The sequence below is a fragment of the Arthrobotrys flagrans genome (genome assembly GCF_004000055.1).
Source record: "Arthrobotrys flagrans strain CBS H-5679 chromosome Unknown unitig_9, whole genome shotgun sequence".
Taxonomy (NCBI): domain Eukaryota; kingdom Fungi; phylum Ascomycota; class Orbiliomycetes; order Orbiliales; family Orbiliaceae; genus Arthrobotrys; species Arthrobotrys flagrans.
In genome coordinates, this window is record NW_027137551.1 from 3102148 (window position 1) to 3125974 (window position 23827).

Below are 23827 nucleotides of genomic sequence, written 5' to 3' on the forward strand. Positions count from 1 at the left end.
TCCTGTTTGATCTGGAGTTTTTGGAGCATCGGGTTTGAATTTGGAGAGGCAAAAGAATACGTCCCCGGACCTATATTTATTACTACTATCTTATTCGGAGTATATATATGAAAATATATCCTTTAAACCTTATGCATCGTTTCCCAAACAGAGCGTTGTGTCTTCAGAGTAACATTTCCGGTTAGATGCGTGGTATTTTGGTAAACTTCGCGTTGCCGCCCTCATCTACTCGATGTCGGGGCTGGCACCCGCGAGGTCTTGGGGTATTTGCCGTTTCCCGATCAAAAATTCGTTCATCATCATCTTATTATAATAGGTACCTAGGTAAGTAGATACGCGCCTCCGGAGGTCCTATCGAAGCACAGGACACACGCACACCTCATCTCTCCAAAGCTATAGCTATACAATGCATGTAATGGAGCAATTCAAAGCGAGAACACAATATTATCAAATACCAACAGCAATAACACCGATGCAGCCAAGCCTCCCCCACTGATGCATACAGGGTACTGGACTTTCTAGCTGCCCTTCTCATGAAAAAAAAAAAGTTTTTTGTAAGTAATAAAAAAAAAAAAAAAAAAAGAATATAGGATAAAAAAAAAAGGAAAGTAGAAAACCGACTAAACGAAATGGAGACCCGGATCCTAGCAAATGACAAGAACCAAAAGCCGCACAAAGGAGAAAGAAAAGAAAAAGAAAAGAAAAAGAAAACGAAGACTCGAGCTATGAAGTAGAAGGGCTAATAGTTGCTCAAGTGCTTGATAATGCATAAGGAGGAAAGGCAAACAATGTACCACAAGAGATATTAAAGGTGCATATGGTAATAGCAACAGGGAAATGAAAAGGAACTAGAAAAGACGCGAGGAGAGCAGAGTGGGAGCGTAGGTAACTGCATAGCGAAAGCAATAAACCAAGTTTACAGCCGAGAGATAGTTAAGACGCCGATGGTCAGGAGAAAGGAGTCATGGATATAATCCGAGGTGAGCAATAGCGGTTATCCGCTGCAAGGTTTAGAAGCGTTAAGAGGCACGCTGTCAAACAGTGGGATGATCATCCTCCAGTAAAGAGCGGACCCGATCGATGAAGATGTCGTAGATGGTCGTCAACATTTGCGTTAGGTGGCGAAAACAAAAGAGCTGAAAGAGACAAAAGGGATTATGAAAGGTGTTTGACTGTTAGACGAAAAGTGCTAAATGGGTATCATGAGGGTTTCCCATCGAAGCGGGAACATCCTAGAGGTAAAGGTTTTCGGAAGGACAAAAAAGACAAAAGGAATCGTGATCATCATCGGCTACCACTTTTTCCGCGCAAATCTCTTGTTGAGAAGTGCGAGTACTTTGGGGACGTTGAATTGAACATATTCCAAATCTAGATCCTCTTGGTTGTTCTGTTGCATCTCAAGTAGATCGTCTAACTTGAGGTCTAGTTCGAGTAGTCCGCGGTTTCTTCCTTTGTAATGGAGAGAAATAACGAAAGTTCCAGGCATTGGCGAAGTGATGTTGAAGTAAATATTGGCCCGTCTAAAACGAAGTCAGCTCGTTGTCCACGAAAGTACGGAGAGTCTCGGGATATATCCTACCTATTATCGGGGACATTGCTCTTCTGGATCACACCTTCCTTCTCTAGCTGCTGGTGTGTGAACTTGTAGGGGCCTAGGACTTGCTGCTTCTGTTGTTTTCGGACCTTTCCTTCACTTTGACTTCGAACGTTGTGCAAGTAGGATTTGTAGGTTTCTAGCTGACCGACAAGGTAGGCGTTGTGATCTCGTATGGTTTTATAGACCTCTTCGAGCTTTCCGGTTTCCTGAACGACCTTATCCTTCAAGGAACCCAAATGTACCAACTCTTGTTCGACTTCGTCCCTAAGTAACGAATAATCTTCCTGCTTGCTGAGCACGCCCATCTCTTCAAGCTGGTTGAGAAGCTCCATAGCACGAATGCCCTTTCTAACCATTGCCGCATCCCTCGACGAGGTAGCCGCTAGATCTGCAATCTTATCCAATTTCAACGGCCGTCGGACCGCGAGGGCATTGGATGGGATCGTTCTCATGAGCTGCACGAAAATAGACTTTGCCTCCATAAAAAATACATCCTCATCGGTGATATCAAGGGCGGCTGTGAGGTCATCGATTGGTTGTTCCCATCTGCTGAAGAGAGGCAAAATGACGGCTCGGTTGTCTTTCCTCGGGACTTGATGAGGGGCTGGTCCAAGCTCGTTAAGAAGGATCTTGAGGTGAGGGTGTAGAACATCCTGGCACTGGTTGGTTCGCAGCAACGGTTAGCCCTACAGAATCCAAGAGGCGGTGCTGGATGTCACCTACCAGAGCAGCAGAATGCTTCTCCAACAACGCATGGGTCGCATAGATTTCGTTCAAGGAAATTGTGAGTTCCAAATCCTTCTTCGACAATGCAACATACTGATCCATCTCCAGAGATTCGTAGAAATCCCCAACCTCGCACAAGTCATTCAGGAACTTGTTTATCCTTGTCTTGTTGTGTTGAATAAATGGTGATAGGCTAGCCATGTAAGGCTCTTTCGAATATGATGGTTTGTTTGCAAGGTTTTGGAGCATTTTGGCAATCTAGAGCGAGAGTTAGTCGAATATTACTCTAAAAAGAAAAAAAAAGTACATTTACATCCGGGTATCCTTACGAGTGTCAGAGTTCGCCTTGGATTGTCCGCGGGGGTCCCATCGACCAGCATGTAGGAGCGCGGGGTGACGATCGCTGGGTTGATGAATCTCAAGAAAAAGAAACCACCGATCAAAGTACATATAACCGGGTCCTTAGCATCCGGGTATTTCCTTCGAGTAAGCGATCTAATCTGTTTACAAATCCACCTGATACCGTAAGGTGTCTCGTTGAGGTTGTTGATAATAGTTGTCAAGAATGAGTTTGCGATTTCCATCAACATCGTTAACCTGGGTTCGATGATCTGTTGAACCTGTTCGTTTTGGGCGGCCTCCTCGGCGGTTACACTTTTAGGAAGGTGGGTAGGTAGGGACCCCGTATCCTCCTCGATCTGCTTGATCATTTGCTCGTACACCTTTAGAGGGTTGATTTCCAAGTTCAGGTCCTTGTGTTCGATTAAGGAATTGATCCGATCGGCGAGAACTGTTTTGAGATAGCTTTGACCCGGTCCTCTCCGGGTATATGTTGTCATCATACGGGATACCGGGGTGTTAGCTCTTAATAGCGAGCTATATTCAGGGGTATTCTCAAACTGAGCTGAAAGGACAGACTATAGATAAAAAAATTTGGTTAGAAAGAACGGCAACCAGAATCCGACATTTCGACGTACTTGAAACATGGTAAGAAGCAAATGCTCCTCTCGGCTTTCGTATTGGTTACCGTAGATCGTGAACATGACAGTTTGGAGCAAGGAATCGATTTCAGCCATAGATACTAGTCGGCAGAGAGCTGCGATGTGCCTTGGTTCGGATTGAAGGAGGAACATGAGATTTCCATAATGTTGTGTCTTCTGGTCATTTGGGAACTGTCCTTCTTGAAGTTCTCCGCCTTCTTCGAGATGATTGGCGACTTCGTTTTGCTATCACCAAAAAGCAGTTAGACACCATGGACAGGAGCAAAAATTCGGTACGGGTCCATTTACCTCCTCCAATGCCATGCGATTTTGAATCAGTAAAGCGATCCTAGAATCCAAATATCTGACATCCTTCTCCAACACAAAGTTCTTTTTCGACTGCGAGGATATCTTGGCTTTAAGGTCCCTTAAAACTTTCTGGGCTATATACTCCAATGGTTAGCATTTATGACAAACAGCCGCTATAATTTCGTTTTGTTCCCAACCTTTCGCAAGCTCATCCTCGATTTCAATATCCTTCTCGGCCGCAGACATCGACATGTAAAGAGTTGTTATGGAATAGCGCTTCGACTGGCGGATGGATTTCGGAGGGCCATCGGTGGAAGACATTGTGTTCTGTCGGGTGACGGGTGCAAAGGAAGACGACGAGGACGTCGACGTCCTCGACGGTATAAGCATTGTCGCCATGATTATTGATGGGTAGTATATATCTATATATCCCTCCCCGGGGCTTTAAAAAAAAGGGCGGTTGCACAACTGCTGTGCAATTGAAGATGAAAGAAGCGAAACAGGAATCAAAAATGACGTGAATCAGAATCTATTTTGTGTCGGCTCGCGTCCAACCCAAGCTGCCGACAGGCCCTTGTTTGACGACGGGTGTTTTTTCTGGAGTTGGCCCTGCTGCCAAAGAGGATAAGCTTTCGAAAGGAAAAGGAAGCTCCCTCCCTTCGGGTGGAGCGATGGTGGTTGGAACAGGTAATTCCGTATCAGGAGTCCGATAAGATCTAAGACACAAGTTGAGGTCGTCCCTGAGAGAATTGCAGGCCGTCGCTTGGCTTCGAGGATGACAATGTTAATGCAACCCCGGATGTGTTGATAAGGATGGGGACCTTGGATTCGGAAGCAGGTTCCTTTTATATACTCCGAAAAAAGATTGGATGGAAGAAGCGACCTTTTAAAAGCCTGTTATGATTCCAAGATGGGAGAGAGAGAAGGGGCGTGAGTATATATTTATATTTATATTTATTTTATTTTCTTGCCGCTTCTTCTTCTGCTGCTTCTTCCGCTGCTTCTTCTTCTTCTTCTGCCGCTGCTTCTCGCTCTACGGTAGTGTAGTGCCGTCGCTAGGAAGGGAGTCCTAGTTCCTGTGCGTGTGTGTGCGTGTGTTTGCTGCAGGCTACGATCTAACCGGAGATAAATGACCCGTTGGTGGAGGAGAAAGCCGAGGGGCGAACCAACTAGGTGAAACGGAGAGAAGCCAGCGAGGAGAAGGAGAAGTGGGAGGAGTGGGAGGATGAAGATGATGGGATCTATGGAGGATGAGGAGGGCGTGTGGGAGGATGGCAGGAACGAAGCGAGATTGCTGGCTGGACCTGCTGTTTTCTCTGTGTGGGGCGGATGGTGCAGAGATTCTACCCGCAAGCAATGCCCCCTGCTGCTAGTGATAACTACTTCGGTATTGATAGAGCGACAGAAGGCGGAGAGGCCAGAACCTGTTCTGATGGAACGCTAGGCCGATGCCAGTATCGAGACGCAGGAATATGATCCTACGCTGGTCGGTTACTTATGCTTTATGGTTCAAGTAAGTAAATAAGAAGTAGGTAAATAAACTAGTAGTGGTTGTCCATGGCTTAGTTTCGTCAAGTCAAGTTAACATCTCGATCAAGACTTTTGCATCTGCATTTTGCATTCAAACGCACAGCATGGTCTGGGTCAGAGTTTAGGCTCAATCGCTGCTAGTGCGACTTCCCTCTGTACATACCTTTAGGGCGTCTCTCCGTCTGTCTGTTTATGAGGGGCCAGTAAAATGTCAGTAGGATATTTCGTATACCGAAAGATGGAAATCAAACTAATTGCGGATGGAGAAGAAAGAGACGAGTATATAGCAAGTAATTTCCAGCGAGGCGGTTATACATATATGAGCAAGTTTACACATAACAGCCCGCGTCGTAGGTGTAATGCTAAGGTGGAAGTAATAACAATAACAATAAATAATAAAATAACAAGCAAAATAAAATAATATCAGGGTCAAATACAATTGCAACTGCAATTGCTCGAAAGGTTGTGGTGTTTTTTTGTTGGTGTTCCTTGCAGCGCAGCGGGAATTGTGTTCCCGGATTGGTGAACGGGTTTGGTTTGTGTACCTGTGCCTGGCTTGTGCCTGCCGTATGTATGTCGGTACCCAAGTACTTAGGTACATGTACAGAGTACTTACGATGGAAATACCGTACAATACTTACTTACTGTACGTGCCTGGGCGGAGCAGCGCTGGTGATAAGAGGGAGAGGGAGAGAAAAAGAAAGGAAAGGGGAAGGTGTGCGTGTGAATTCGAAGGGAAAAGGGAAATCTACGGTGGAGAAAGAGGAAAGAAGAAAAACAGACAGTTGCACAATGAAGGAAGAGAGAAAGGGAATCGAAGGGGGGAGTACTTGAGTGCATATGTACACTTACTTTCTATATACCTCAGGATACTTCGGTATATAATATTCTAAGATAAAGCGGGCGCGGGAAAGGGAAAGAACGAGGAAGTCACACAGAAGACCGTCAACGGTCAGAATGGGAAATGGGAATCTTTTGTTTGTCTCCTGATTGAAAAACATGTATTTAATTCGGGCTCAGACTTTATAAATGCAAAGTACTATGTACATGTACCGTACCATCCCTCCCATCCCATCTATCTCATGGCGGTTGTGGTAGCCTTTTGAGCTAGGGGGAGGGTCAGGCCCAGGGTTGTTTTTCTGATTCGATCGCTGGCGACAGGAACGAGACGGATCCTGCTCCAGAATCACTACCCTTCCAACGCCCTTTGACAGTACGTGTAATAATAACAATCCCATCCATGCTAGGACCATTGCAATGTCCAAGCTCCGAAACGACGATATTGTCAATGCCAATTCTTAAAATGCTCTCGGGGGAAACTATTATTGTCACAGCGGGTGCCACAAAGCGAGGGTTGCAGAATCAAAAAAGGGAACGATGCCACAACCGGTCAACAAGCGTACATAGAAGCTAACACTAACTGTGACTAACGGCCAGGTTCTGGAGAGCATTTCCGAACACGTAAATCTCTCAAGATCGAGATCTCAGAACATCAGTGTTATCGACTAAAAGAGATAACTAGTTGGAGATGAGCAAAACATCAGACCACTCTTAATAAGATAGCGCTGGAAGCCTACCTGACTAGCACACTCGAACATGTCACTGCATTGCGCAACAATAGCGTTATAATATAACATGAATGCAAATGGGGATGCAGGAGTCGAGTTAACTCGACCCCAAATGCGAGCTCAGGAAAATACATCACGCTTGCATGGCACCGCACGATGCAAACCCTAATCCCACTGTGGGATAACTCTTTAGGCATTCCCCTCCCTACAAGGACTCGGCCAAGTCTTCGCGATGACTGTCGAACAGCTTCTGATGATGGTGCTCTCTCTATGTAATAGTCGTCGCCAAGTGCTTCCCGGGTTCCGAACATCGATACATCAATTTTCACAAATCCGGTTATACCCTGCTTCTTCTGCGCGAGCTCCAAACTAGTGTTCGATTCTCCAACCACTTTCCTCTCTTCAAATAAGTGACATCGTCCCTTGTCCCTCATGGCCAACGAACCGTCTGCAATTGGCGAAAGGATCCTTGCGAGTGAACGATAGCGTGCAAAAAAGCAGGAACGACGGGCAGACAGGAACGAGAGAAAAATCCAGTCATCTGGTTCGGGTGGGTACCTTGAGTTCTTGGAAACTTTTAAATCCCTCCATCGAGAGAAGGAAAAGGTACCTATACAGGTATCGTCGCGGAATTAATCTTTTCCCACGAGGTACTGGGTACTTTTTGAACACCTGCAGCCAACATCCCAAGCAGACTGGGGCTACCTTGTTCCTGGCTGCATTTGAGATGAGCAGCCCCCTCTTAACGAACGAACGAGCTCAAAACGAACAATTGTCCTGGAGCTGAGAAAAAATCATCGTATCGGAAGGGTCACGGGGGTAGCAAAAAAGCAGAGCTATCCCTGTACGAGGAAAAGCGACCTGAAATGATGTTGTGCAGGATGGTGCGGAGCTATCATGTGACCTTCAGCTCAAAATACAACTCGGTGCAATTTATGATGAGACAATTGGATTTCAGATTGTGTAACTCATTACCTAGATTGAGGGGTCCGAGGATGAGATGATCGGTTGCCCGATTAGTTTAGGGCAGATGCATGACTCCGAAAAGTGACCCATCAAGCCCGTCAATTCTAACCTCAAAATAAAAAAATTACACAACCAAGCATGTAAGGCAACAATGCATCTTCTTGGATATTTATTCCCGGCGTCTTCTTTCTATCCTTCTATCCCAAAGTATCCTAGGTAACCAGCTGATAAAGTCTACATATCCCGCGGGAAAATACCCCTCAGCTCCAGTGCTTTACTACGTCAGAAGCCTCCTACTCGGGCCCAATCTCCTCCTCCAAAATCTCGAACGTCCGACGAAAGACGGCCAATTGACCAGATAGGTAGCACCAAAAACGCCACCGTGGGCGAAAAGGCACCCATTAGCTCTAATTCCAAGGCAGGAAACGGGGACAAGAGATCTAGGTTTCCTTTTGTAGATCGGCTTGGGGGTACAATTGATCTTATTTTGCCGACAAACTGGAATCTGTCATTGCCCAGTTGAGCTCTCAATTAGTGATAGTTACAGGCCCCCAAAGCACCTTGACTATCTGTTGAAAGCTTAAAAATAAAGTCTTAGATCTCGATAATATAAAAATCTAACCATTCGGTTACCCGACATTGATGCTAAATAAGAAACGTCCACGAGAGCTCGCTCTCGGACTTTAAGCATATGGGATTTATTAGCGGTTATTTCATGTTGTAGCTGCAGGAGAGGCCGTGGCTTTTTGCAATTTTGTCCCGCCATTCACAATCCATTCGAGGGAGATATCCTCCTGATGCGATCTTGCCGATATGTTTTGCTATATGCATACTTCATCCTGACGGCTTGCTTTTCCAGATCTTAATTAAGTAACTACCCTCGAACGCCACTATCCGAAGGAAAGTCCATCTAACCAACCAGCTTTTTTTTGTCTTACGGGAAGGAGATGGTGAACTCACGAATATATGAACTGGCAGATGGCCATGAGTTTCATATTTAGCTCGCTACACATGCGATCTTTAAATAGAGCTTCAAGCTTTTATTAGCAACACCAGACTCCTACTATAAAACAACGGTATTAGTCCGTAACGAAGTCAATATGAATTGCTTCTTATCACCTACTTAGATAAGCAGATAGGTCCGAACTCCTTCCCTTTGATGCTCTCGGTTGCTCAAGTGCTACGTTAATCAGCCACCGCCACCGGTCATCCTTTAAACTTTCCTTACCTGCTTTTATATTCGTGCAACTGTGTAAAAGCCGATATGCTCAAAGCTACTACATAATGTCTCAAGCACCTACACCTTATGTTGCCAATACGATCCCCACCGGAAAGCATAAATATACCCCGCCACGCCGCGATAAGTATCCTTATTTGTGTGACCTCGATCCCAATAGAAAGGTACTATACAAAACAAACCAAGCAGCCGAATAAAGAGACGTAAGAAATATAACTATAGGCCAGTCGTTTTTTCGAAACACCTATTCACAGCTCAGTTCGCATGTTTGGTTCAGTCTTGAACTGGGCTGCTTGCTTGCCGCGCAATCCGCTTCGTAATAATAAACCTTTGAAGACCAACTCCAAAATCTCATCCTCGGGGTTATATTGCAGGATCAACAGTGTTGCGTGTTCACTACGTTGCAAGTTGGTTAGTATTTATTTCCAACAGGAAATTCCCAGAAATTCGGTCGGTGGGATGAATGCCTGATATCCAAGTCCCCACGAGTGTCTGGGTGCCTAGAAAAACAAACGGCAGGTACCCGTTAATTACTATACTCCAAATGCGCATGTAGCATGCGAGCGGCTGACACCGTCCGCTTTATTGAGGCTGACCCGAGGGAAGACCCATCTAATGTGTAAGTACTCACGTGCGGCTATACATAGAAGTCACCCGGGTGCCCAGAGATCCAGCCTACAGCGGCTACCATTTAAACCCATAACCACGTTTCCGGCGCACGGCCGGCCGTGGAAGGTATAAGAATTGGTGTAACATCAACGCATGATATAAATACACCTTTTGTGTCTTTTTTGGTCCGACCCATGCACATAGATATTCGCACTTTCCCGTCGGATTCGCTCGCGGCGCTCGAATAGATTATTATCTGACGAATATTTCCCCACCCTTGACGTAACCAGAGCCGTGTGGACCAACTTCCTGCCAAAGGTGGACCTCTTTTCTAGATCCTTTCCCGAACGAATTTAGGTCCCGTGGGGGACTATGCAAGTGCAGGGTGTCACATGTTGGTTCTCACTTTGTAACAAGACGTATGAAGTAGGTAAAGCACAAAATGTTGGTTTGGAGATTGTCGTCTGTTGGTGTTTCGATCCTCCCAAACTGTTTGTTCGAAAGGCCTGAATAATGATGATGATGATGTCATTGGTTTTTATTTCGTTATTAGATCGATACCAAATGATCCTACTAAACAGGATAGGTATCTAGGTACTTAGGTAGGTAGGTAGCCTCCTCCATCATGACAGATTATAAGAAATAAAAAAATACCAAAAAATGCTTTTGGGGGTCAGAATTTGCATGAAAAAAAAAAAAAAAAAAAAAAGGTAGCCGTGGGAATGAATAACACCCAAAACGAAAAGAGTCAATCCCATGCCGTAAGAAAAACATCCCGCTATGTTAGTCTATATGAAAAAAATGCACGCAAGCATGTATGTGCCAATGTCTAATGATAAAGTAAAACGGCCAGAGGCTTCAAACCTCGGAAATCTAAATAAGAAGGTACCGTAACCGCATATCCAACTCAATAACACAACGTCGTAGAGCGTTAATCTCCCCTACGGGAAATTGACCCAATCTGCTACGAATCCAGCGTCGATGTAAGGGGCACGGCACTTATCCATCAAAGTGCAGCGAATTGCATCGATCATTTTATTCCAGTTTGAGTTGCGGTTTCCGACGAACCTAGTGTTAAATAACCAGGGTTAGCTACACAGGCCGGATCCTGTCGTACCAGGGGAGGACAACCGGGGTTACACTTACGTATCACACTCAACCGCCATCCATAATTGCATCATATGCGTAAGCAGCGAGTCGGTTTTGTTATGTGCGAGTGCAAGATTGGCCTGGGGACCCCCATCTACACGTGGGATGTTCGAGTAGTACCTATTTTTTTCCCACGCCAGGTCGCATTGGTTAGGCTGTCGGAGTCATGCAGATGAGCTTCCCAAACGAGGGAGCTACCGAGATCGAATGCTTACCAGGTCCAATCTATGTTTGCAAAACTTCGAACAGGATTTATGAATGGCGTTCTTTTCGCCTCAGCGATTGCGTCTGGGTCTTCGGTGCTCATAAATGCTCGTTTCATGTAGCTCAATGGATTCCGAAGAATAAAACGCTCCGCTGCGACAATATAATCTCGTGTTGAAATTAGGCGTCCCTCTCCCGCTTTGTCGCCATGTCGGATGTGGATTGAGATTGTCGAAGGCGGTAACGGAAACGGAACTTCACGTTGATCGGGCTAGAGCGAACTTTAGTTATCGTTCCCTTTTCTTCTTCCACATTCCGTCCAAAGTATGTATGGGAAATTTGATAAAAACCTACTTTCTCGACATTGCCGCGGTTGGTTTCAACACCCCGATGAAGCGTCTTGTCCAGTCTCAACTCCGTCATCCGTTGTAATGCGGCACGGTTTGGTCGGAGAATATAGCCGTAGAGTTGCGCTCGCCACCAGTATCTCAGAACCGATCCTCCAGGTGACACGCCTGTCCCGTCGAAATACGAGCTGTAGGCCAATTCAACGAAGGGGACAGTATCCCTGACCTTCCCATCCTTAATTTCCGAAGGGTCGATTTCATACACTGAATTTTCTTTTGTCGCATAAGACGCGCAAGATGATAATTGTTCGATAACACACTCCAACGAGGCCTTCGCGCCTACATGTTCGCCACAGCTCTCTTCGACTAACGTGTTCCCAGGGGAGTCTTCTGGGTCTAAAACAAGAATTCTGTTGGTTTGAATTGCCGCGGACATCTCGATGAATACGCGACGAACTATGGCACCGAGTCCATGACGAGGCCATTTGTTCTTGAGAACGTAGAATTTCTTTCCTGTGCAATCCTCGGGATTCTGGTGGTCATAGATGTACCGTTGAACCCATTTTGTCCTGTGTAGATAGTCCAACGCGTTAGTGAGGTCGAGCAAGCTTGTTGGGCATCTCGAGAGATACAAAAAAAAAAAAAAAAAAAAAAAAAAAAAAAGACAGGGTAATTAATCGAAACATACAATGGGGAAAGACCATGGTCATCGAGCGAATCAATGTGATCCTGCCATGAACCAGTCCTATTGATTCCATAAAAGCTTTCGATTTTTTGTAGTCTTTCTGGCCAGTTTTGGGCAGCAGCTCGGAAACCAGGTAATAAGGCCAATTGGTCGTCGGCTAACAGGTTCATCAGGTCCTTTGCGTATGCTCTCGGCGAAGAAGGAGATTTGAACCACGGGTTCGGGTTTTTGTAGCCCAGGGGGAAGTCGGCTTCGATTTGTTCAACATCGAGCTGGTCGGGATCAATTGCTGTTGTGGTTGGTTTGGTAGTTGCTGTGACGGTGACTGTAGCTGTAACTGTGTGAATGTCTGCGTAGTCAGATCAAAATAAAGTTATGGCAGAAGCTGTTAGCTAGGAGTTTCTCGGAAGTGGAATTCGAAGATGGATCTGTAAAGAACGTACCGTTGGACGAATGGATGGGAATAATACCGGAGACTCGGTACGATGATAGAATGAAGAAGAGCAGAGAGAGCAAGACGACGGCGCCAAAGACGACCTTGATGTGGGGGGACTTGGGCCCCATCTTTTAATATATAATTTATATACGAGCCCCACGATGCTCAGTAATCTGGAAGAAGGGTAACGTTGTACCGGGCTTCCGACAAGTCTACGACGCTATGGGAAATATAAAGGATTTCCATATCCATGGCATGGACAGACAGTGAAGAGTGCCAAGTCTGGGACCGATCCGCTTTATGTACCCTGCAACGGTGGACGAAAGGAGAGGCCGGTGGTGGTGGCTACTATATATAACGGACTAGTGGTAGCAGGGCTGAACAGACAGGAGCACTCACTACGTATGGATTGGTACTTAGGTATCAAATGGCAAGTCTCCAACACTTTCAGGAGAATTCGAATAGCATCTGGTAAGTATAACTATAACTAACGGGATCCGGTTTGGATGTTCGCCTCTCCGCTGTCAGCCTGAATTCGCCTACCGATATGTCTGTCAGTAATGACTTCTTGGTCAAGTCGGGAAATATATGCACCTGTCGATGTGAGGCACTGCACAGGCCAGAACAGACCCTGGTCAGGGGTGGGTCCTCCGTTATACAATGACAGGGCCTCGACGGCGGGCCATGCATCTCGAATTCCAATGTAACCATCCCTTCCCATTCGTCAATATATGTAGATGACAGTATGGCCTCGTCGTAATGATGATCGGCATATCACACCGCTCTTGCCTCGGATTGTACATATTCACTCTCAAATTTAATTGTGGGCCATTCCAGTTGACGTCGATGTAAATATCAACATCAATATCTATACCTATACTATCGAATGTTTGTGTTTTAATGTTGATTCTTGTCCAACCTTTTACACGCAGTCCTTCCTTACACAGTACATATTAGGTATTCCCAAGACTTCGACGAAGCTTGGTGTCCACTCTAGAAGACGTCAACCCAATCATGCCTGGTGCTTGCTCAGTATAAGCTTCCTTCTTTCTGCAGGCGTTGGACCCACTTTTCTTCTTGTATTAACCCCCTTTTGGCAGCCATGGGGTTTTCGTGACAGATTTTTCTTTCCCGTTTTAAATTGCCCGAGGCAACTGCGACCGCCACTGCAATCTGTGGAGCTTGGTGCAGCTGTCACTCTTAACATGTATGTATGCATACCAAGCTACTATTATATGCGCGCGCTCTTTGGCTCAAAAAATGATAGGTGCTGGATATATTCTATCCGATGAAGAAATACGTTTTTTTTTTTTTTTTTTTTTTTTTTTCTCGTTATTTTACATTTAGGCTCTCATTGTTGAGCTTTTGCCTTCCTTTTCTCGCCTTCGGGCTCTCATCCCCTTTGGACCCCCATCGTATTTCTTGCTCCCGTCAAACGCTTTACTTTCGCTTTCCTTCTTAGCATTAATTATCGATGGTGCCGATGCGTAATCAAATGCCTGGAACTCCCCTTTCTTTTCGTCATCGTCTCCACCATCCTCCTGAAAATCATCTCCTTGTGCCGATCTGCGTTTCGCTTCTGCCTTCTTGCGCTTCCTTTCTGCTTTCCTAGCGGCTCGCTTGTCTAACTTTGAAAGCTGAACTGTTTCTAGCTCATCTTCCTTGTCAACATCTCCAGATATAACCCCTGCACTGGCACCAACTTGGGAACTTGGTGAGTCTGTATCGGCATCCGATTCATCATCATCATGCTGTGCATCTTCAGCAACATCTTCAAGTTTCCGTTTCCGCCCTCCGCCAAGCTTCTTGATAACAACGATATCCGCCGTCTCTGGCTTCACCCCCCTGTCTTTGATGTAATCTGCACGGCGGATCGGCGGTTGGGTTTCACAGCTGTCAGGGCCTTCGAGAACGGTAGCTGTAAGATCGGGTAGGGGTAGCGCGAGCGAAATGTCGTTCACGCCGGTGACGAGATCCTTAACCTCCCAACGACTGCCACCGAACGTGCCCGCCCAAAACTGTGATTCCTCTGTTTTTGCTCCCGCGTCTCCCGCGCCAAGCATTGGCATGATGCTCAATCCCTCCTCTCCCTCTTTCTTTGCATCTTTAGGCTGTGGGCTCCAATATTTTCCGGCGGTAACCAAGAGATGCTGTACCGAACTGAACGGAACAGGGTTCGCCTTGGCTTCCTTGATCGTGGAAACGAGGTCCGCTAGTTTGGATCTTAGTAACGGGTTATTACTAACCGATAACGCCGCGGCTGCATCGACGGGCATTTGCCTCGCAAAATTCAGCAGGTGATTTTTCGACATTACGAAATGCGGATTATCGTCTTCTTCCCGTGCAACCCTATCACGCCACGCATGCACGGCCTTGAACACGGCAAACTGCTCATCTGTGAAATTGACCGCATTATGTTTCAGAATCGATAGCCAACCGCGAGACCCGCTGCCGTTCACCGAGTCGTAGGGTTCTGCGTCGTAGGTTTTAAGGCATGTTTCCTTAGAGTTGTTTTGCACGGTTTCGATTTTATCTTCCTCCGCGGCGTTGTTTTTCCCTATCAATTCATTCCTCATATTGTCGTAGATGTATAACAAAAAGTGTGTGTCGGATCTCGCGTAGTCAAGCATTTCCTGGGGTAGAGGCCTTGAGGGTTTTCTTTAGTTTTTGGCTGTATTTCTTTCAAATGGATTGGTTAAACTCTGACCTGACTCTCCAATCCGCCAATTGATACGACTTGTCAGCGTCGAAGTTGATATATTTCTTGAGAAGGAAGGCGAGGCTGTGTCCGGTGAATCCCAAACTCCTCGCGGCATCATATGTATCGAAAAGGCCAACCACGTAGACATTTAGATCTCGCTGCAGCCAGATGATATCCATAAAGGCACCGTGGAAAACCTATCGAAATGTTAGAACCCAAGGTGATCGAAACCACCAACCAGAATTTTGCGTACCTTTACGATATTAGGGTTTGCAAAGACCTCGTTCAGGACCTCAAGCTCATCCCTTAACTTTAGTGTATCAATTATCCAGTCCTGGTTGCGCGTGCTAATTTGCATCAGACAGACCAGACCGATATACGACCTAAAATCGTGGTGCTCCAAATCCACTGCTATTTCCTCCGCCTTCAGTAGCTCCTGTACCATTTCTTGCAATAGTTCGGAAGAATCCACAAATATCGCCGAAGTCGACTCGAAAGGCTTGTATTGGATTGGCTCTGCTTCCTTTCGTACCCGATCTGGGAATTTATACTGAGATATTTCCTCCAGATACGGGTGTGGATACTTCTCCCTGCCGTCTACTATCGTCGGGACCAAACTGTCTTCGAGAGGTTTGATCGCATGTGGCTTCTTCTCCAATCGCGGTTTATGAGGACCGGAGTCGAGAGGTGACAATGGTTTTTTGAATTGGAGCTGAGGTTTCGCCATGTGCAAGCTCTTATTGAAAGCCTTTCTCCCTTCAGCCGCCCGCTTCTCCGTCCGGGCCGACTTGTAGTTACTCTGTGCCGCTGTAGTCTGCATGATCCCTCTCTTCACGGTTCCAGTATACTCGTCCATGCACATATCCTATTTCCGAAACAATCGTAAGCTCCTGTCATGGCAGACGACTCGTGCGAACACAGCAATTCCATACCGCTTTCTCTAACAGGAAGTCAACGACTTCTGAGATAACAGACCATCGCGTCTCCACGCTATCCGCATCTTCGAAGTTCTCAAATTTTATATCAGATCCGTCGGTAGCGTTTCGGACCAAATCATTGATCAAGCCTAAAACCTTGGTGTTGGTATTGTCGAGTACGGTGGAAAACTCTGCATCTAAGGACTTGTTGAAGGCGATATCTCCTGAAGATAGAGTCTTCGCCGTCTTGACGAGCTTGACCAAGCCGAGGGAAGCATCCTTTTGGAACGTTGCGAATTCCGTAGGCTCCATGTTTGGCAGTGACAAAGGATGTCGGTCGCAGGTTGTCGGTCAAATAAGTTATCTTTGTCGATTCAAAGGATCGCCGTGATGGGTAAAAGCGGTGGTATTCTCGGAAGGGCCTGTAGGATATGCGCTTGTGCCGTCCGGGAGCATATTTGGTTCGTCTGAGGCCGAATGGTTGGAGTTTGTCGTCGACAAATGACTAATCAGTCGCGAATCGAAGGATGGGTTTCGATGGAGAGGAAAAATTTCGGGGTTGGGTTGAGCCAAGTTTGGCTGCTGCAGCGGACCACCTTCTTGGCTCGGCCCATGTAGAGCAGGCCTGCAAGGCACAATTTCTCTCTTTCTAGCACCCGTTCCACTTAAATTCAACATCACGTCTACTGTATTTTGTCACAGGAAATATGTCTGCAAGTCTGCTGCCGGAGTGTTTGCCGGCGAAGGAGAAGTACGATGCTTGCTTTATAAGATGGTACACCGAGAGTAGGTCCCATCCCCGTACCTTCTATTTCGCTGCTATTTTCACCATACTAATGCAATATCATGATAGAGTTTCTTCGTGGCGAACGAACAGAAGATGAGACGTGCAAAAAGCTGTTCCTGGAGTACTCTCATTGCTTAAAGGTCGGTCGATACCTTTGCTACTGCTACTACTTGCGAATAGTAGGTCACCGACTAACGAGATCGTATACAATATAGAAAGCACTTGATAGCAAAGGGATCAGCAAAATGCTCGACGAGGCTAGGAAGAACGCAGAAGATGGTGATTTAGGTCGGCGAGAGTCATGATAACCCGGGACCCACCAAGAAACGAAGAAAAACCAACCGTCTCCACTCTGACCAGACTCTAAAGTTTCATCCGGGAAATCGACGGAAGCTAAAGATGGCGATGCCTGGGGATCCGGAATGCGACGAGTCAGATGCCTGTACAGTACTCATTGTGCGAGATACGCCGGGACAGAAAAAATAATAATAACTAAGGAGTCACCGGGTATAGGTATGGATGGGCTCGGTGGGGAAGCCCATATGCCCAGATGACACAGACAGAGGTTTATTGCTCCCAAATTGTACGTGTACATACATATATCTCGAGGTTGGTCCGAGGATGGTGGGGCTTATCCGCACATGAAACTGCCCACGATACCCAGCCGACATTCATGATTTGTGGGATGATTGCGGGCATACATACATCCGGCCCTCCGTTGAATTGTAGATAGATAGATACCCAAATACCTAATATATAAGTAGATACTTCATATTCAGATACTCGTTTTATATTATGCCAAAGAAGACTGAGTAAGTATATATATGGCGGTGAATTTGAATTTAAAGCGTGGGGCTGTCGAGGCTGGTATTGGTTGGGAGCGTTTGAATGGTCCTGTGACGTAGAGGCAGATCTGTTTTCTTGGTCCGCATCCACTGCCCTGTACTCATACTAGCCTTCTTGCTTCCTCTACTTCTCCAGATCTCGTCCCTCTTCCTCCTCACCCTCCCCCTCCGCGACTCGTCGAGCTCAGAGAACCTCTCTTATTCGCCGTAGGCACACGACACTATCTATTTTCACCGACTACGGCCTTTTTATCACCAATCTCCGACCCCTGTTCTGTGTACCTGGCCCGGAAAAAAAAAAAAAAAACACCAGCTCAATCTTTATCAATGTCGCGACAGCGTCCCACATCATCCTCATCCTCCGCTGTTACTAGCAACGGAGGTTCGTATATCTATCTCTTTAAAACCATATGTCCAGGGCAGGCGACACGATGCTAATGTTTTGAGTTGTACTTCTTAGGAGCCGACACCAAGATGAAGGAAATAACAAGCGATGACCGCCACTTTTCCATGCTCCGGTACCATCCCAGACTTCCTTGACGTCTCTCGTCCTGTCGCAATGTTACTCATGACGATTTGCTGCTGTTCCTGGATCGCCGAGAGTGGAGTCGCTGACCGTTGTTATGTTCCCGAGCTTATAGACAGCTTCATGCTGCAGACTTTATCACCGAACTAAATGGTATATTGGAACTCCTCGAGGGCAATTGGATGGTCCGCAAAATATGACGAAAATTGGCTGACACGGTGTCCCTGCAGGCTTCTGTGGCATCATGTCGGTCTTCTCCTCGCTGCGGTACTGTCTCGGCGAACCTTCCGACCTAACGAACGTCTGGATCGCTCTCATTTTCATGCCCTTCGGTCTCTTCTTCGACTTCATGGACGGAAGAATCGCTCGGTGGCAGAAGAAATCATCTATGCTTGGCCAAGAGCTCGACTCTCTTGCTGATTTGGTACATTGCAATGCTAGTCCCTTATGCTGAACGGTCAAATCTAACAATCATGCCCCGACTTAGATCTCGTTCGGTGTCGCACCTGCTTCGCTAGCCTTTGCCATCGGATTTCGGAGTTTCCTCGACACTGTTCTATTATCCTTCTTTGTGCTCTGTGGGCTCTCTCGCCTAGCTCGTTTCAATGTTTCCGTCCAATATCTCCCGAAGGATGCATCCGGAAAGTCAAAGTACTTCGAAGGAACACCCTCACCGACATCGCTGGGCTTGATGGCCGTAGCGGCATGGTGGGTTAAGAATGAATGGATTTTAGAGAATTTGCCATTGGGAGCCATTCTAAAAGATACAAATCTAGAATTCCACCCTGCAGTTCTTTTGTTTGTAGCTCACGGCTGCGCTATGGTGAGCAAGAGCCTGAAGGTTCCTAAACCCTAGACGATTTTACAGATCCAAGATCTCTGGTTTCCTACAATCCTTCCCCCCCCCCAACTCCTTTTTTTCTATTCCTTGGGCGACTTGTCAGCCGGTTGTTTCTTCTCTATTGGCCTGGTTTTCATTTTTGTTTTCATTTTTTTTTCCCCTACACCCCCGGATGCACGAGTTTAGCGTACAGGCTTGTATTTTTTGGGCCGACTCCTCTTCAACATGTGCTCTATAGGTGGTGGAATAGTTCTATACAGTCTCATGATTAAAGACTACAATGGGATCATTCGCTTGAAATTCCAACGGTCTGTCAGTGTATGTATGTATGTATGTATGTATGTATGCCGTATGCTATGAACTCATGCGATAAACGTGGTTAAGTATCGACTCTACATTAACGTGCCGATTATGTAATTGTTCAAATGCGAGCGGAATTTTAATTTATTTCGGAAAACGCAGACTTCTTTGGTTTCCCATTATTAATGGCGGTTATTAATCCGAATCCAAGTTGCTTAACCTTCTTCTCCTCATAACCCATCCCAACCTCTCTCCCCGCAACCCCACAACCCCCCAGTTAATTTACCCTCCCCGCTCACCAGATTACCAAACCTCCACGAAAACCATGGCCGAAAAATCCCACTGCCTTTACTGCTTCGACGTCCTCGCTTCTTCGTATTCCAAGAAAACACCCCTCACGCTCACAGAAGTCGAAGCAGCCTACCATGACCTCGAATCCCGTGGTTCATCACTCACAAATGGTAGCAGCAACGGCAGTGGCACGAACGGAGTAATCACTAACGGCGTCTCCGTCAACGGACACTCCTCCTCGTCCACAAATGGGGTATCGCATCCGGAACGGCCGTTATTCGTCACGTGGAATTTGGTAAAGTCTCGAGGGAAGCAACTGCGGGGTTGTATTGGGACTTTTGAGCCGCAGAATTTGGATGATGGGTTGGCTTCGTATGCTCTTACTTCGTATGTTTTAATTCCCTTTTCGATACCACCATCGCTAGGAAGATTCGGGGACTGAATCGCCGAGGTATCTTGTAACAGAGCATTCGATGATACCCGGTTTAACCCGATAGATATCAAGGAACTGTCGTCATTGGAATGCGGGTAACTACTTCCTAAACCACCACCGCTATCTTCATTGCTATTCCCATAAAATTACAAAGTATCCCTGACTATCGCCATAGGGTTTCAATCCTAACCGACTTCGAGCCCGCCTCCCATCCATTCGACTGGACCCTAGGCACCCACGGCCTTCGAATATCATTCACCTACCACGGCCGTCGTCACGGCGCCACTTATCTCCCCGATGTCCCCGTGGAACAAGGTTGGACGCAAGAAGAGACTTTGATCTCCTTGATGAGGAAAGCCGGGTGGGGTGGAAAGTCTTCGGAGTGGCAGAAAGTGAATCTACAAGTGACGAGGTATAAGGGGACAAAATCGAGTGCATCGTATGAAGAGTATAAGGAATTTAAAGAGTTTGTGGAAGCGCAGAGGAAGTAAAAGAAAAAAAACCGGAGATCTTTTAGGGTGCTTTGTTGGGGAGGCGTTAATCGAATGGTCTATTCTTTTTTGGTTTATTATTATTATTATTATTTGGAGGAAATGGCTCAGGAAATCAGGGGAGTGAATCTAGGCGTTTTTGTGAGGATTTAGGAGCAAGGCTTGCATCGGAGGGTATGTAAGAGGGAATCCGGAAAGGATCGGAGGAGCATAGGTAACAATTTCGATCTTGCGTCTACGGAATACCTTGTACAGGTAGGTAGAAACGTTTTTTTGGATATCTCAAATATATCTATCGATATCCTTATATTTTCCGTTCTTTTGTTTCTTCTCTTCCTTTATAGATCTAAGGGGCACATTGTGAGACAGCGTCTTGCAATACGGCTAGATCTAGGGTGAGCATACATTCTACATAAACGGCAATGTTGGGATCGATCTCTCAAGCCTTTATCATTTTTAATTTCGTTATGCTTATCCTTATGCATTTTAGAGGAACCTAGCCCACGCATAGGTTCTCGGATTTCTAGAAATGTACGAATACTCTGCATGTAGAACTCTTGGATTTCTCGAAGAAAAGACAATGCAATTAACACCGCCTTCTCCTAATGTACCGGACAAAAAATCGATATATAGCCTAACAAAAGTAAAAATAAAAAAAAGAGAAAGGAAGAAAAAAAGACCTCCATTCCTTTAAAACGACGACGGTGGTATCAAAAAGATATCAAAAAAAGAGGCAAACAAGATAAAAAAGAAAAGGAAGAGAGGAAAGACGACAAAGAAACGAGAAATGATATAAAAGACTGTAGGGGCTTGGACCTTTTTTGGGGACGGACAAATATACAATGAAAAAGGTAGGTAGATGAGCAACTGACTCGCTCGCAAAAGCGGAATGGTATGATAACGATGACAAGGCCGTTAATTTTTCGGGGTGGGACAAAAGGACTTCGAATGGCCGAGGAGAGGCTGGCAGTTGGCGGTTTGTAGAGAGTAATAAAAATAAGGAAATGATTGCGGGTGTGCGTGTGATGAGATATCCCGTGGATATTGTGATATGAAAGTAGTAAGATAGTGGCCTTGTTACGGGTCACATTGAATGCCGGGGACTTCAAAGTAATGGAGACAACCCGGTTGATAAAATACTGATATGCGGGGAGGGTATTCGTTCACATAATCGTGCAGCAAGAGAGCTTGCTGAAGAATCTTTTCTTCTTCTTGCCGTTTGCATCGCTGGCCTGGCCCTTTTCGTTTTCTTCGATGGTCGTGGGGTAGTTCTGTAAACCGCTTGTTGGAACGTTGGCTTGTCGGGTAGGTGGTGCTGCCTGGCCCTTCCTTGCGGCGACCACCCTGCGGACGATGACTGGGCAGTACATGTTAGTTTCCCGCAGGTCTTTTAGGTAAACCGATGGAAGCTTACGAGCAAACGTTTCTTCGATATTAACCATATTTCTGGCAGATGTCTCCATAAACCTAACCCCCCGGTCAGCAAACCCGTCCCTAGTATAACACACGCTATTTCCAACATACCCGCATCCGTGATCCCTTGCCCAGTTTAACCCTTCGGCACTAGCAACCTGCCTATCATGTGCCAAGTCGACCTTATTCCCTGCTACAAATTTGATCTGTGGTGGTTTATCCGGCGACCGTTCCTCGGATTCCATATCTATCAAGTCATTGAAATAATCGAGTGCGACAAGGGAGTCATGGCTGGTGATGTCGTAGACTAGGAGGAATGCGTCTGCATCTCGTGTATTTGCTGCCGACCATAGACCACGATATCTACAGGTATTAGAAGTTAGCGCTTGTGTATTTAATCTATGGTCCGGGAAGGTTCGCACTCTTCTTGGCCTGCTGTGTCGGTGAGGTGTAGGTGGTATGTCACGCCATCGATAACTCTGGTGACAGAATAGCTGTCCTCTACGCGGTAATGGTATAAAAATGAGCATCCACTATTCGAAATCATACTTTGAGTTCCGTAGTAATACCTATTGTTGGATCGTAGCTAGAAAAAATAATATGACCAATCAGATGATGATTCCCGTAAGCAATATCCCAGGAATAGGGGACCTACTCATGTGTCCATTTACTCCGCACCAACCGTAACGATATCGATGATTTACCTGCAATATAGAAATCAGGTTAGAAATTCCCCAAAACCGCATATGCAAGGCCCCCTTCTTGCCAAGGATTGTCGATAGCGTTCGGTGAACATGAGACATTAGTCACAGACAAGAGTAAGCGTGCAGTTCGGGTGCGTGCGACACTTCGGATCTGTACCTGTTCCACCATCTCCGCAAACGGTGATAGCTATCCTATTATCGTCCTCCATGTGCGGCCGCGCACTCAAGATTGGATGAATTTAGAGAAAATCTGAAGTTTGGTTTTCTAGTGTTCGGTCGTTGTCGCGCGAACGGAGTATTTCTTTGTTTGCGATCTCTGCTATCGCCGTTTTTGGCGACAGTTTTTGTTGGCCTTTGGGGTGGAGAAACGGATGGCGGTACCAAACAGACTGGGACCGGTGGGACGGGTCGAGAAGTTGACCCGCGGGAAGGGCTTGTGGTGGACGTATAAAATATGTACGATGATGAAATTAGGCCGGCGCAGGAAGGGGGAATTGGAATTTTACGGATTCATCTACAGAAACAGAAACAATGGGAAGAATAAGACGGATAGGAGAGTTCGAAGCACGAAAGGAAGAAGAGAGTCCCTGAATTGAAAGGAAAAAATCATGCGATGAAAAACGTTGCTTCCCGCTGATTCGCTACAGAAAACGGTGTCCTGTGCCCTGATTCGTTTCGTGCACTAATCAAAGATAAGATTTCCAGGTTCTTCTCGTCTTTTTTGTGGTGGCGCTTTGCGGCGAACTGGCAAAGGAATTTGTATGTATGGCCAATTTCCTCCCGGCTGCATGGTGGGAACGATGAAACCCGGCAGGAAGCCTCTTCCCTGTAACGGCCGCCTGCCCAAAGTCGTTAAGGGGCTTCCTTCGAAGACACGTTTATTGCCAAAGTATTTCTGCATCGACAAGGGGGTGGAAAATTGGGATTAACTGAAGGTGTGAGACCCCGCTCCAGGAGACGAAAGCCACCTAGCCAGGCGACGGGATCCGATATGTGCTCCGAGGCATGCGCATGCACCTGTACCGACGCTTCGGCTGGTGTGTGTGTGTGTGTGTGTGCGGGTTCGCAGTTAAGCGACGGAAAGACAAACCACGGTTTGATGCATTAGTGGTATTTATATCAACCCAACACTGTCTGCCGTGGTTGGATTCGATGCCCTGGTGAGAGCCTCGAGGCGAATCGCGTGGAAAGACATCGATTACATATGACGCAACGGATCATGGGTTCTCTCATGT

The 23827-nt window shown here is 46.3% G+C and overlaps 8 protein-coding genes across 8 annotated transcripts; 3 read left to right on the top strand and 5 right to left on the bottom strand.

Annotated features, from left to right (window-relative positions):
* Positions 1 to 1291: 1291 nt before the first annotated feature.
* On the bottom strand, positions 1292 to 4002 carry DFL_006263 (uncharacterized protein; the record flags this gene model as incomplete). Its single annotated transcript, XM_067635651.1, has 7 exons — positions 1292 to 1520; positions 1580 to 2256; positions 2321 to 2581; positions 2653 to 3240; positions 3301 to 3549; positions 3613 to 3746; positions 3810 to 4002. The coding sequence occupies 7 exons, from the start codon at positions 4000 to 4002 to the stop codon at positions 1292 to 1294; spliced, it is 2331 nt and encodes a 776-aa protein (XP_067490058.1).
* A 6461-nt stretch (positions 4003 to 10463) lies between these two features.
* On the bottom strand, positions 10464 to 12471 carry DFL_006264 (uncharacterized protein; the record flags this gene model as incomplete). Its single annotated transcript, XM_067635652.1, has 6 exons — positions 10464 to 10590; positions 10669 to 10791; positions 10887 to 11146; positions 11230 to 11791; positions 11911 to 12256; positions 12351 to 12471. 6 exons carry the CDS (start codon positions 12469 to 12471, stop codon positions 10464 to 10466), a joined length of 1539 nt encoding a protein of 512 aa, XP_067490059.1.
* A 319-nt stretch (positions 12472 to 12790) lies between these two features.
* On the bottom strand, positions 12791 to 13064 carry DFL_006265 (uncharacterized protein; the record flags this gene model as incomplete). The annotated part of the gene is made up of 2 exons (XM_067635653.1): positions 12791 to 12882; positions 12938 to 13064. 2 exons carry the CDS (start codon positions 13062 to 13064, stop codon positions 12791 to 12793), a joined length of 219 nt encoding a protein of 72 aa, XP_067490060.1.
* A 622-nt stretch (positions 13065 to 13686) lies between these two features.
* DFL_006266 (uncharacterized protein) lies at positions 13687 to 16273 on the bottom strand (the record flags this gene model as incomplete). The annotated part of the gene is made up of 4 exons (XM_067635654.1): positions 13687 to 14989; positions 15051 to 15241; positions 15298 to 15909; positions 15977 to 16273. The coding sequence occupies 4 exons, from the start codon at positions 16271 to 16273 to the stop codon at positions 13687 to 13689; spliced, it is 2403 nt and encodes an 800-aa protein (XP_067490061.1).
* Positions 16274 to 16668: 395 nt separating this feature from the next.
* On the top strand, positions 16669 to 17302 carry DFL_006267 (uncharacterized protein; the record flags this gene model as incomplete). The annotated part of the gene is made up of 4 exons (XM_067635655.1): positions 16669 to 16747; positions 16815 to 16888; positions 16964 to 17036; positions 17109 to 17302. 4 exons carry the CDS (start codon positions 16669 to 16671, stop codon positions 17300 to 17302), a joined length of 420 nt encoding a protein of 139 aa, XP_067490062.1.
* Positions 17303 to 17920: 618 nt separating this feature from the next.
* Positions 17921 to 18975, top strand: DFL_006268 (uncharacterized protein; the record flags this gene model as incomplete). The annotated part of the gene is made up of 5 exons (XM_067635656.1): positions 17921 to 17975; positions 18054 to 18111; positions 18235 to 18272; positions 18350 to 18543; positions 18607 to 18975. 5 exons carry the CDS (start codon positions 17921 to 17923, stop codon positions 18973 to 18975), a joined length of 714 nt encoding a protein of 237 aa, XP_067490063.1.
* A 610-nt stretch (positions 18976 to 19585) lies between these two features.
* Positions 19586 to 20475, top strand: DFL_006269 (uncharacterized protein; the record flags this gene model as incomplete). The annotated part of the gene is made up of 3 exons (XM_067635657.1): positions 19586 to 19938; positions 20017 to 20079; positions 20160 to 20475. 3 exons carry the CDS (start codon positions 19586 to 19588, stop codon positions 20473 to 20475), a joined length of 732 nt encoding a protein of 243 aa, XP_067490064.1.
* Positions 20476 to 21638: 1163 nt separating this feature from the next.
* Positions 21639 to 22801, bottom strand: DFL_006270 (uncharacterized protein; the record flags this gene model as incomplete). Its single annotated transcript, XM_067635659.1, has 7 exons — positions 21639 to 21832; positions 21890 to 21942; positions 22000 to 22251; positions 22311 to 22389; positions 22458 to 22474; positions 22544 to 22592; positions 22750 to 22801. The coding sequence occupies 7 exons, from the start codon at positions 22799 to 22801 to the stop codon at positions 21639 to 21641; spliced, it is 696 nt and encodes a 231-aa protein (XP_067490065.1).
* Positions 22802 to 23827: the final 1026 nt, after the last annotated feature.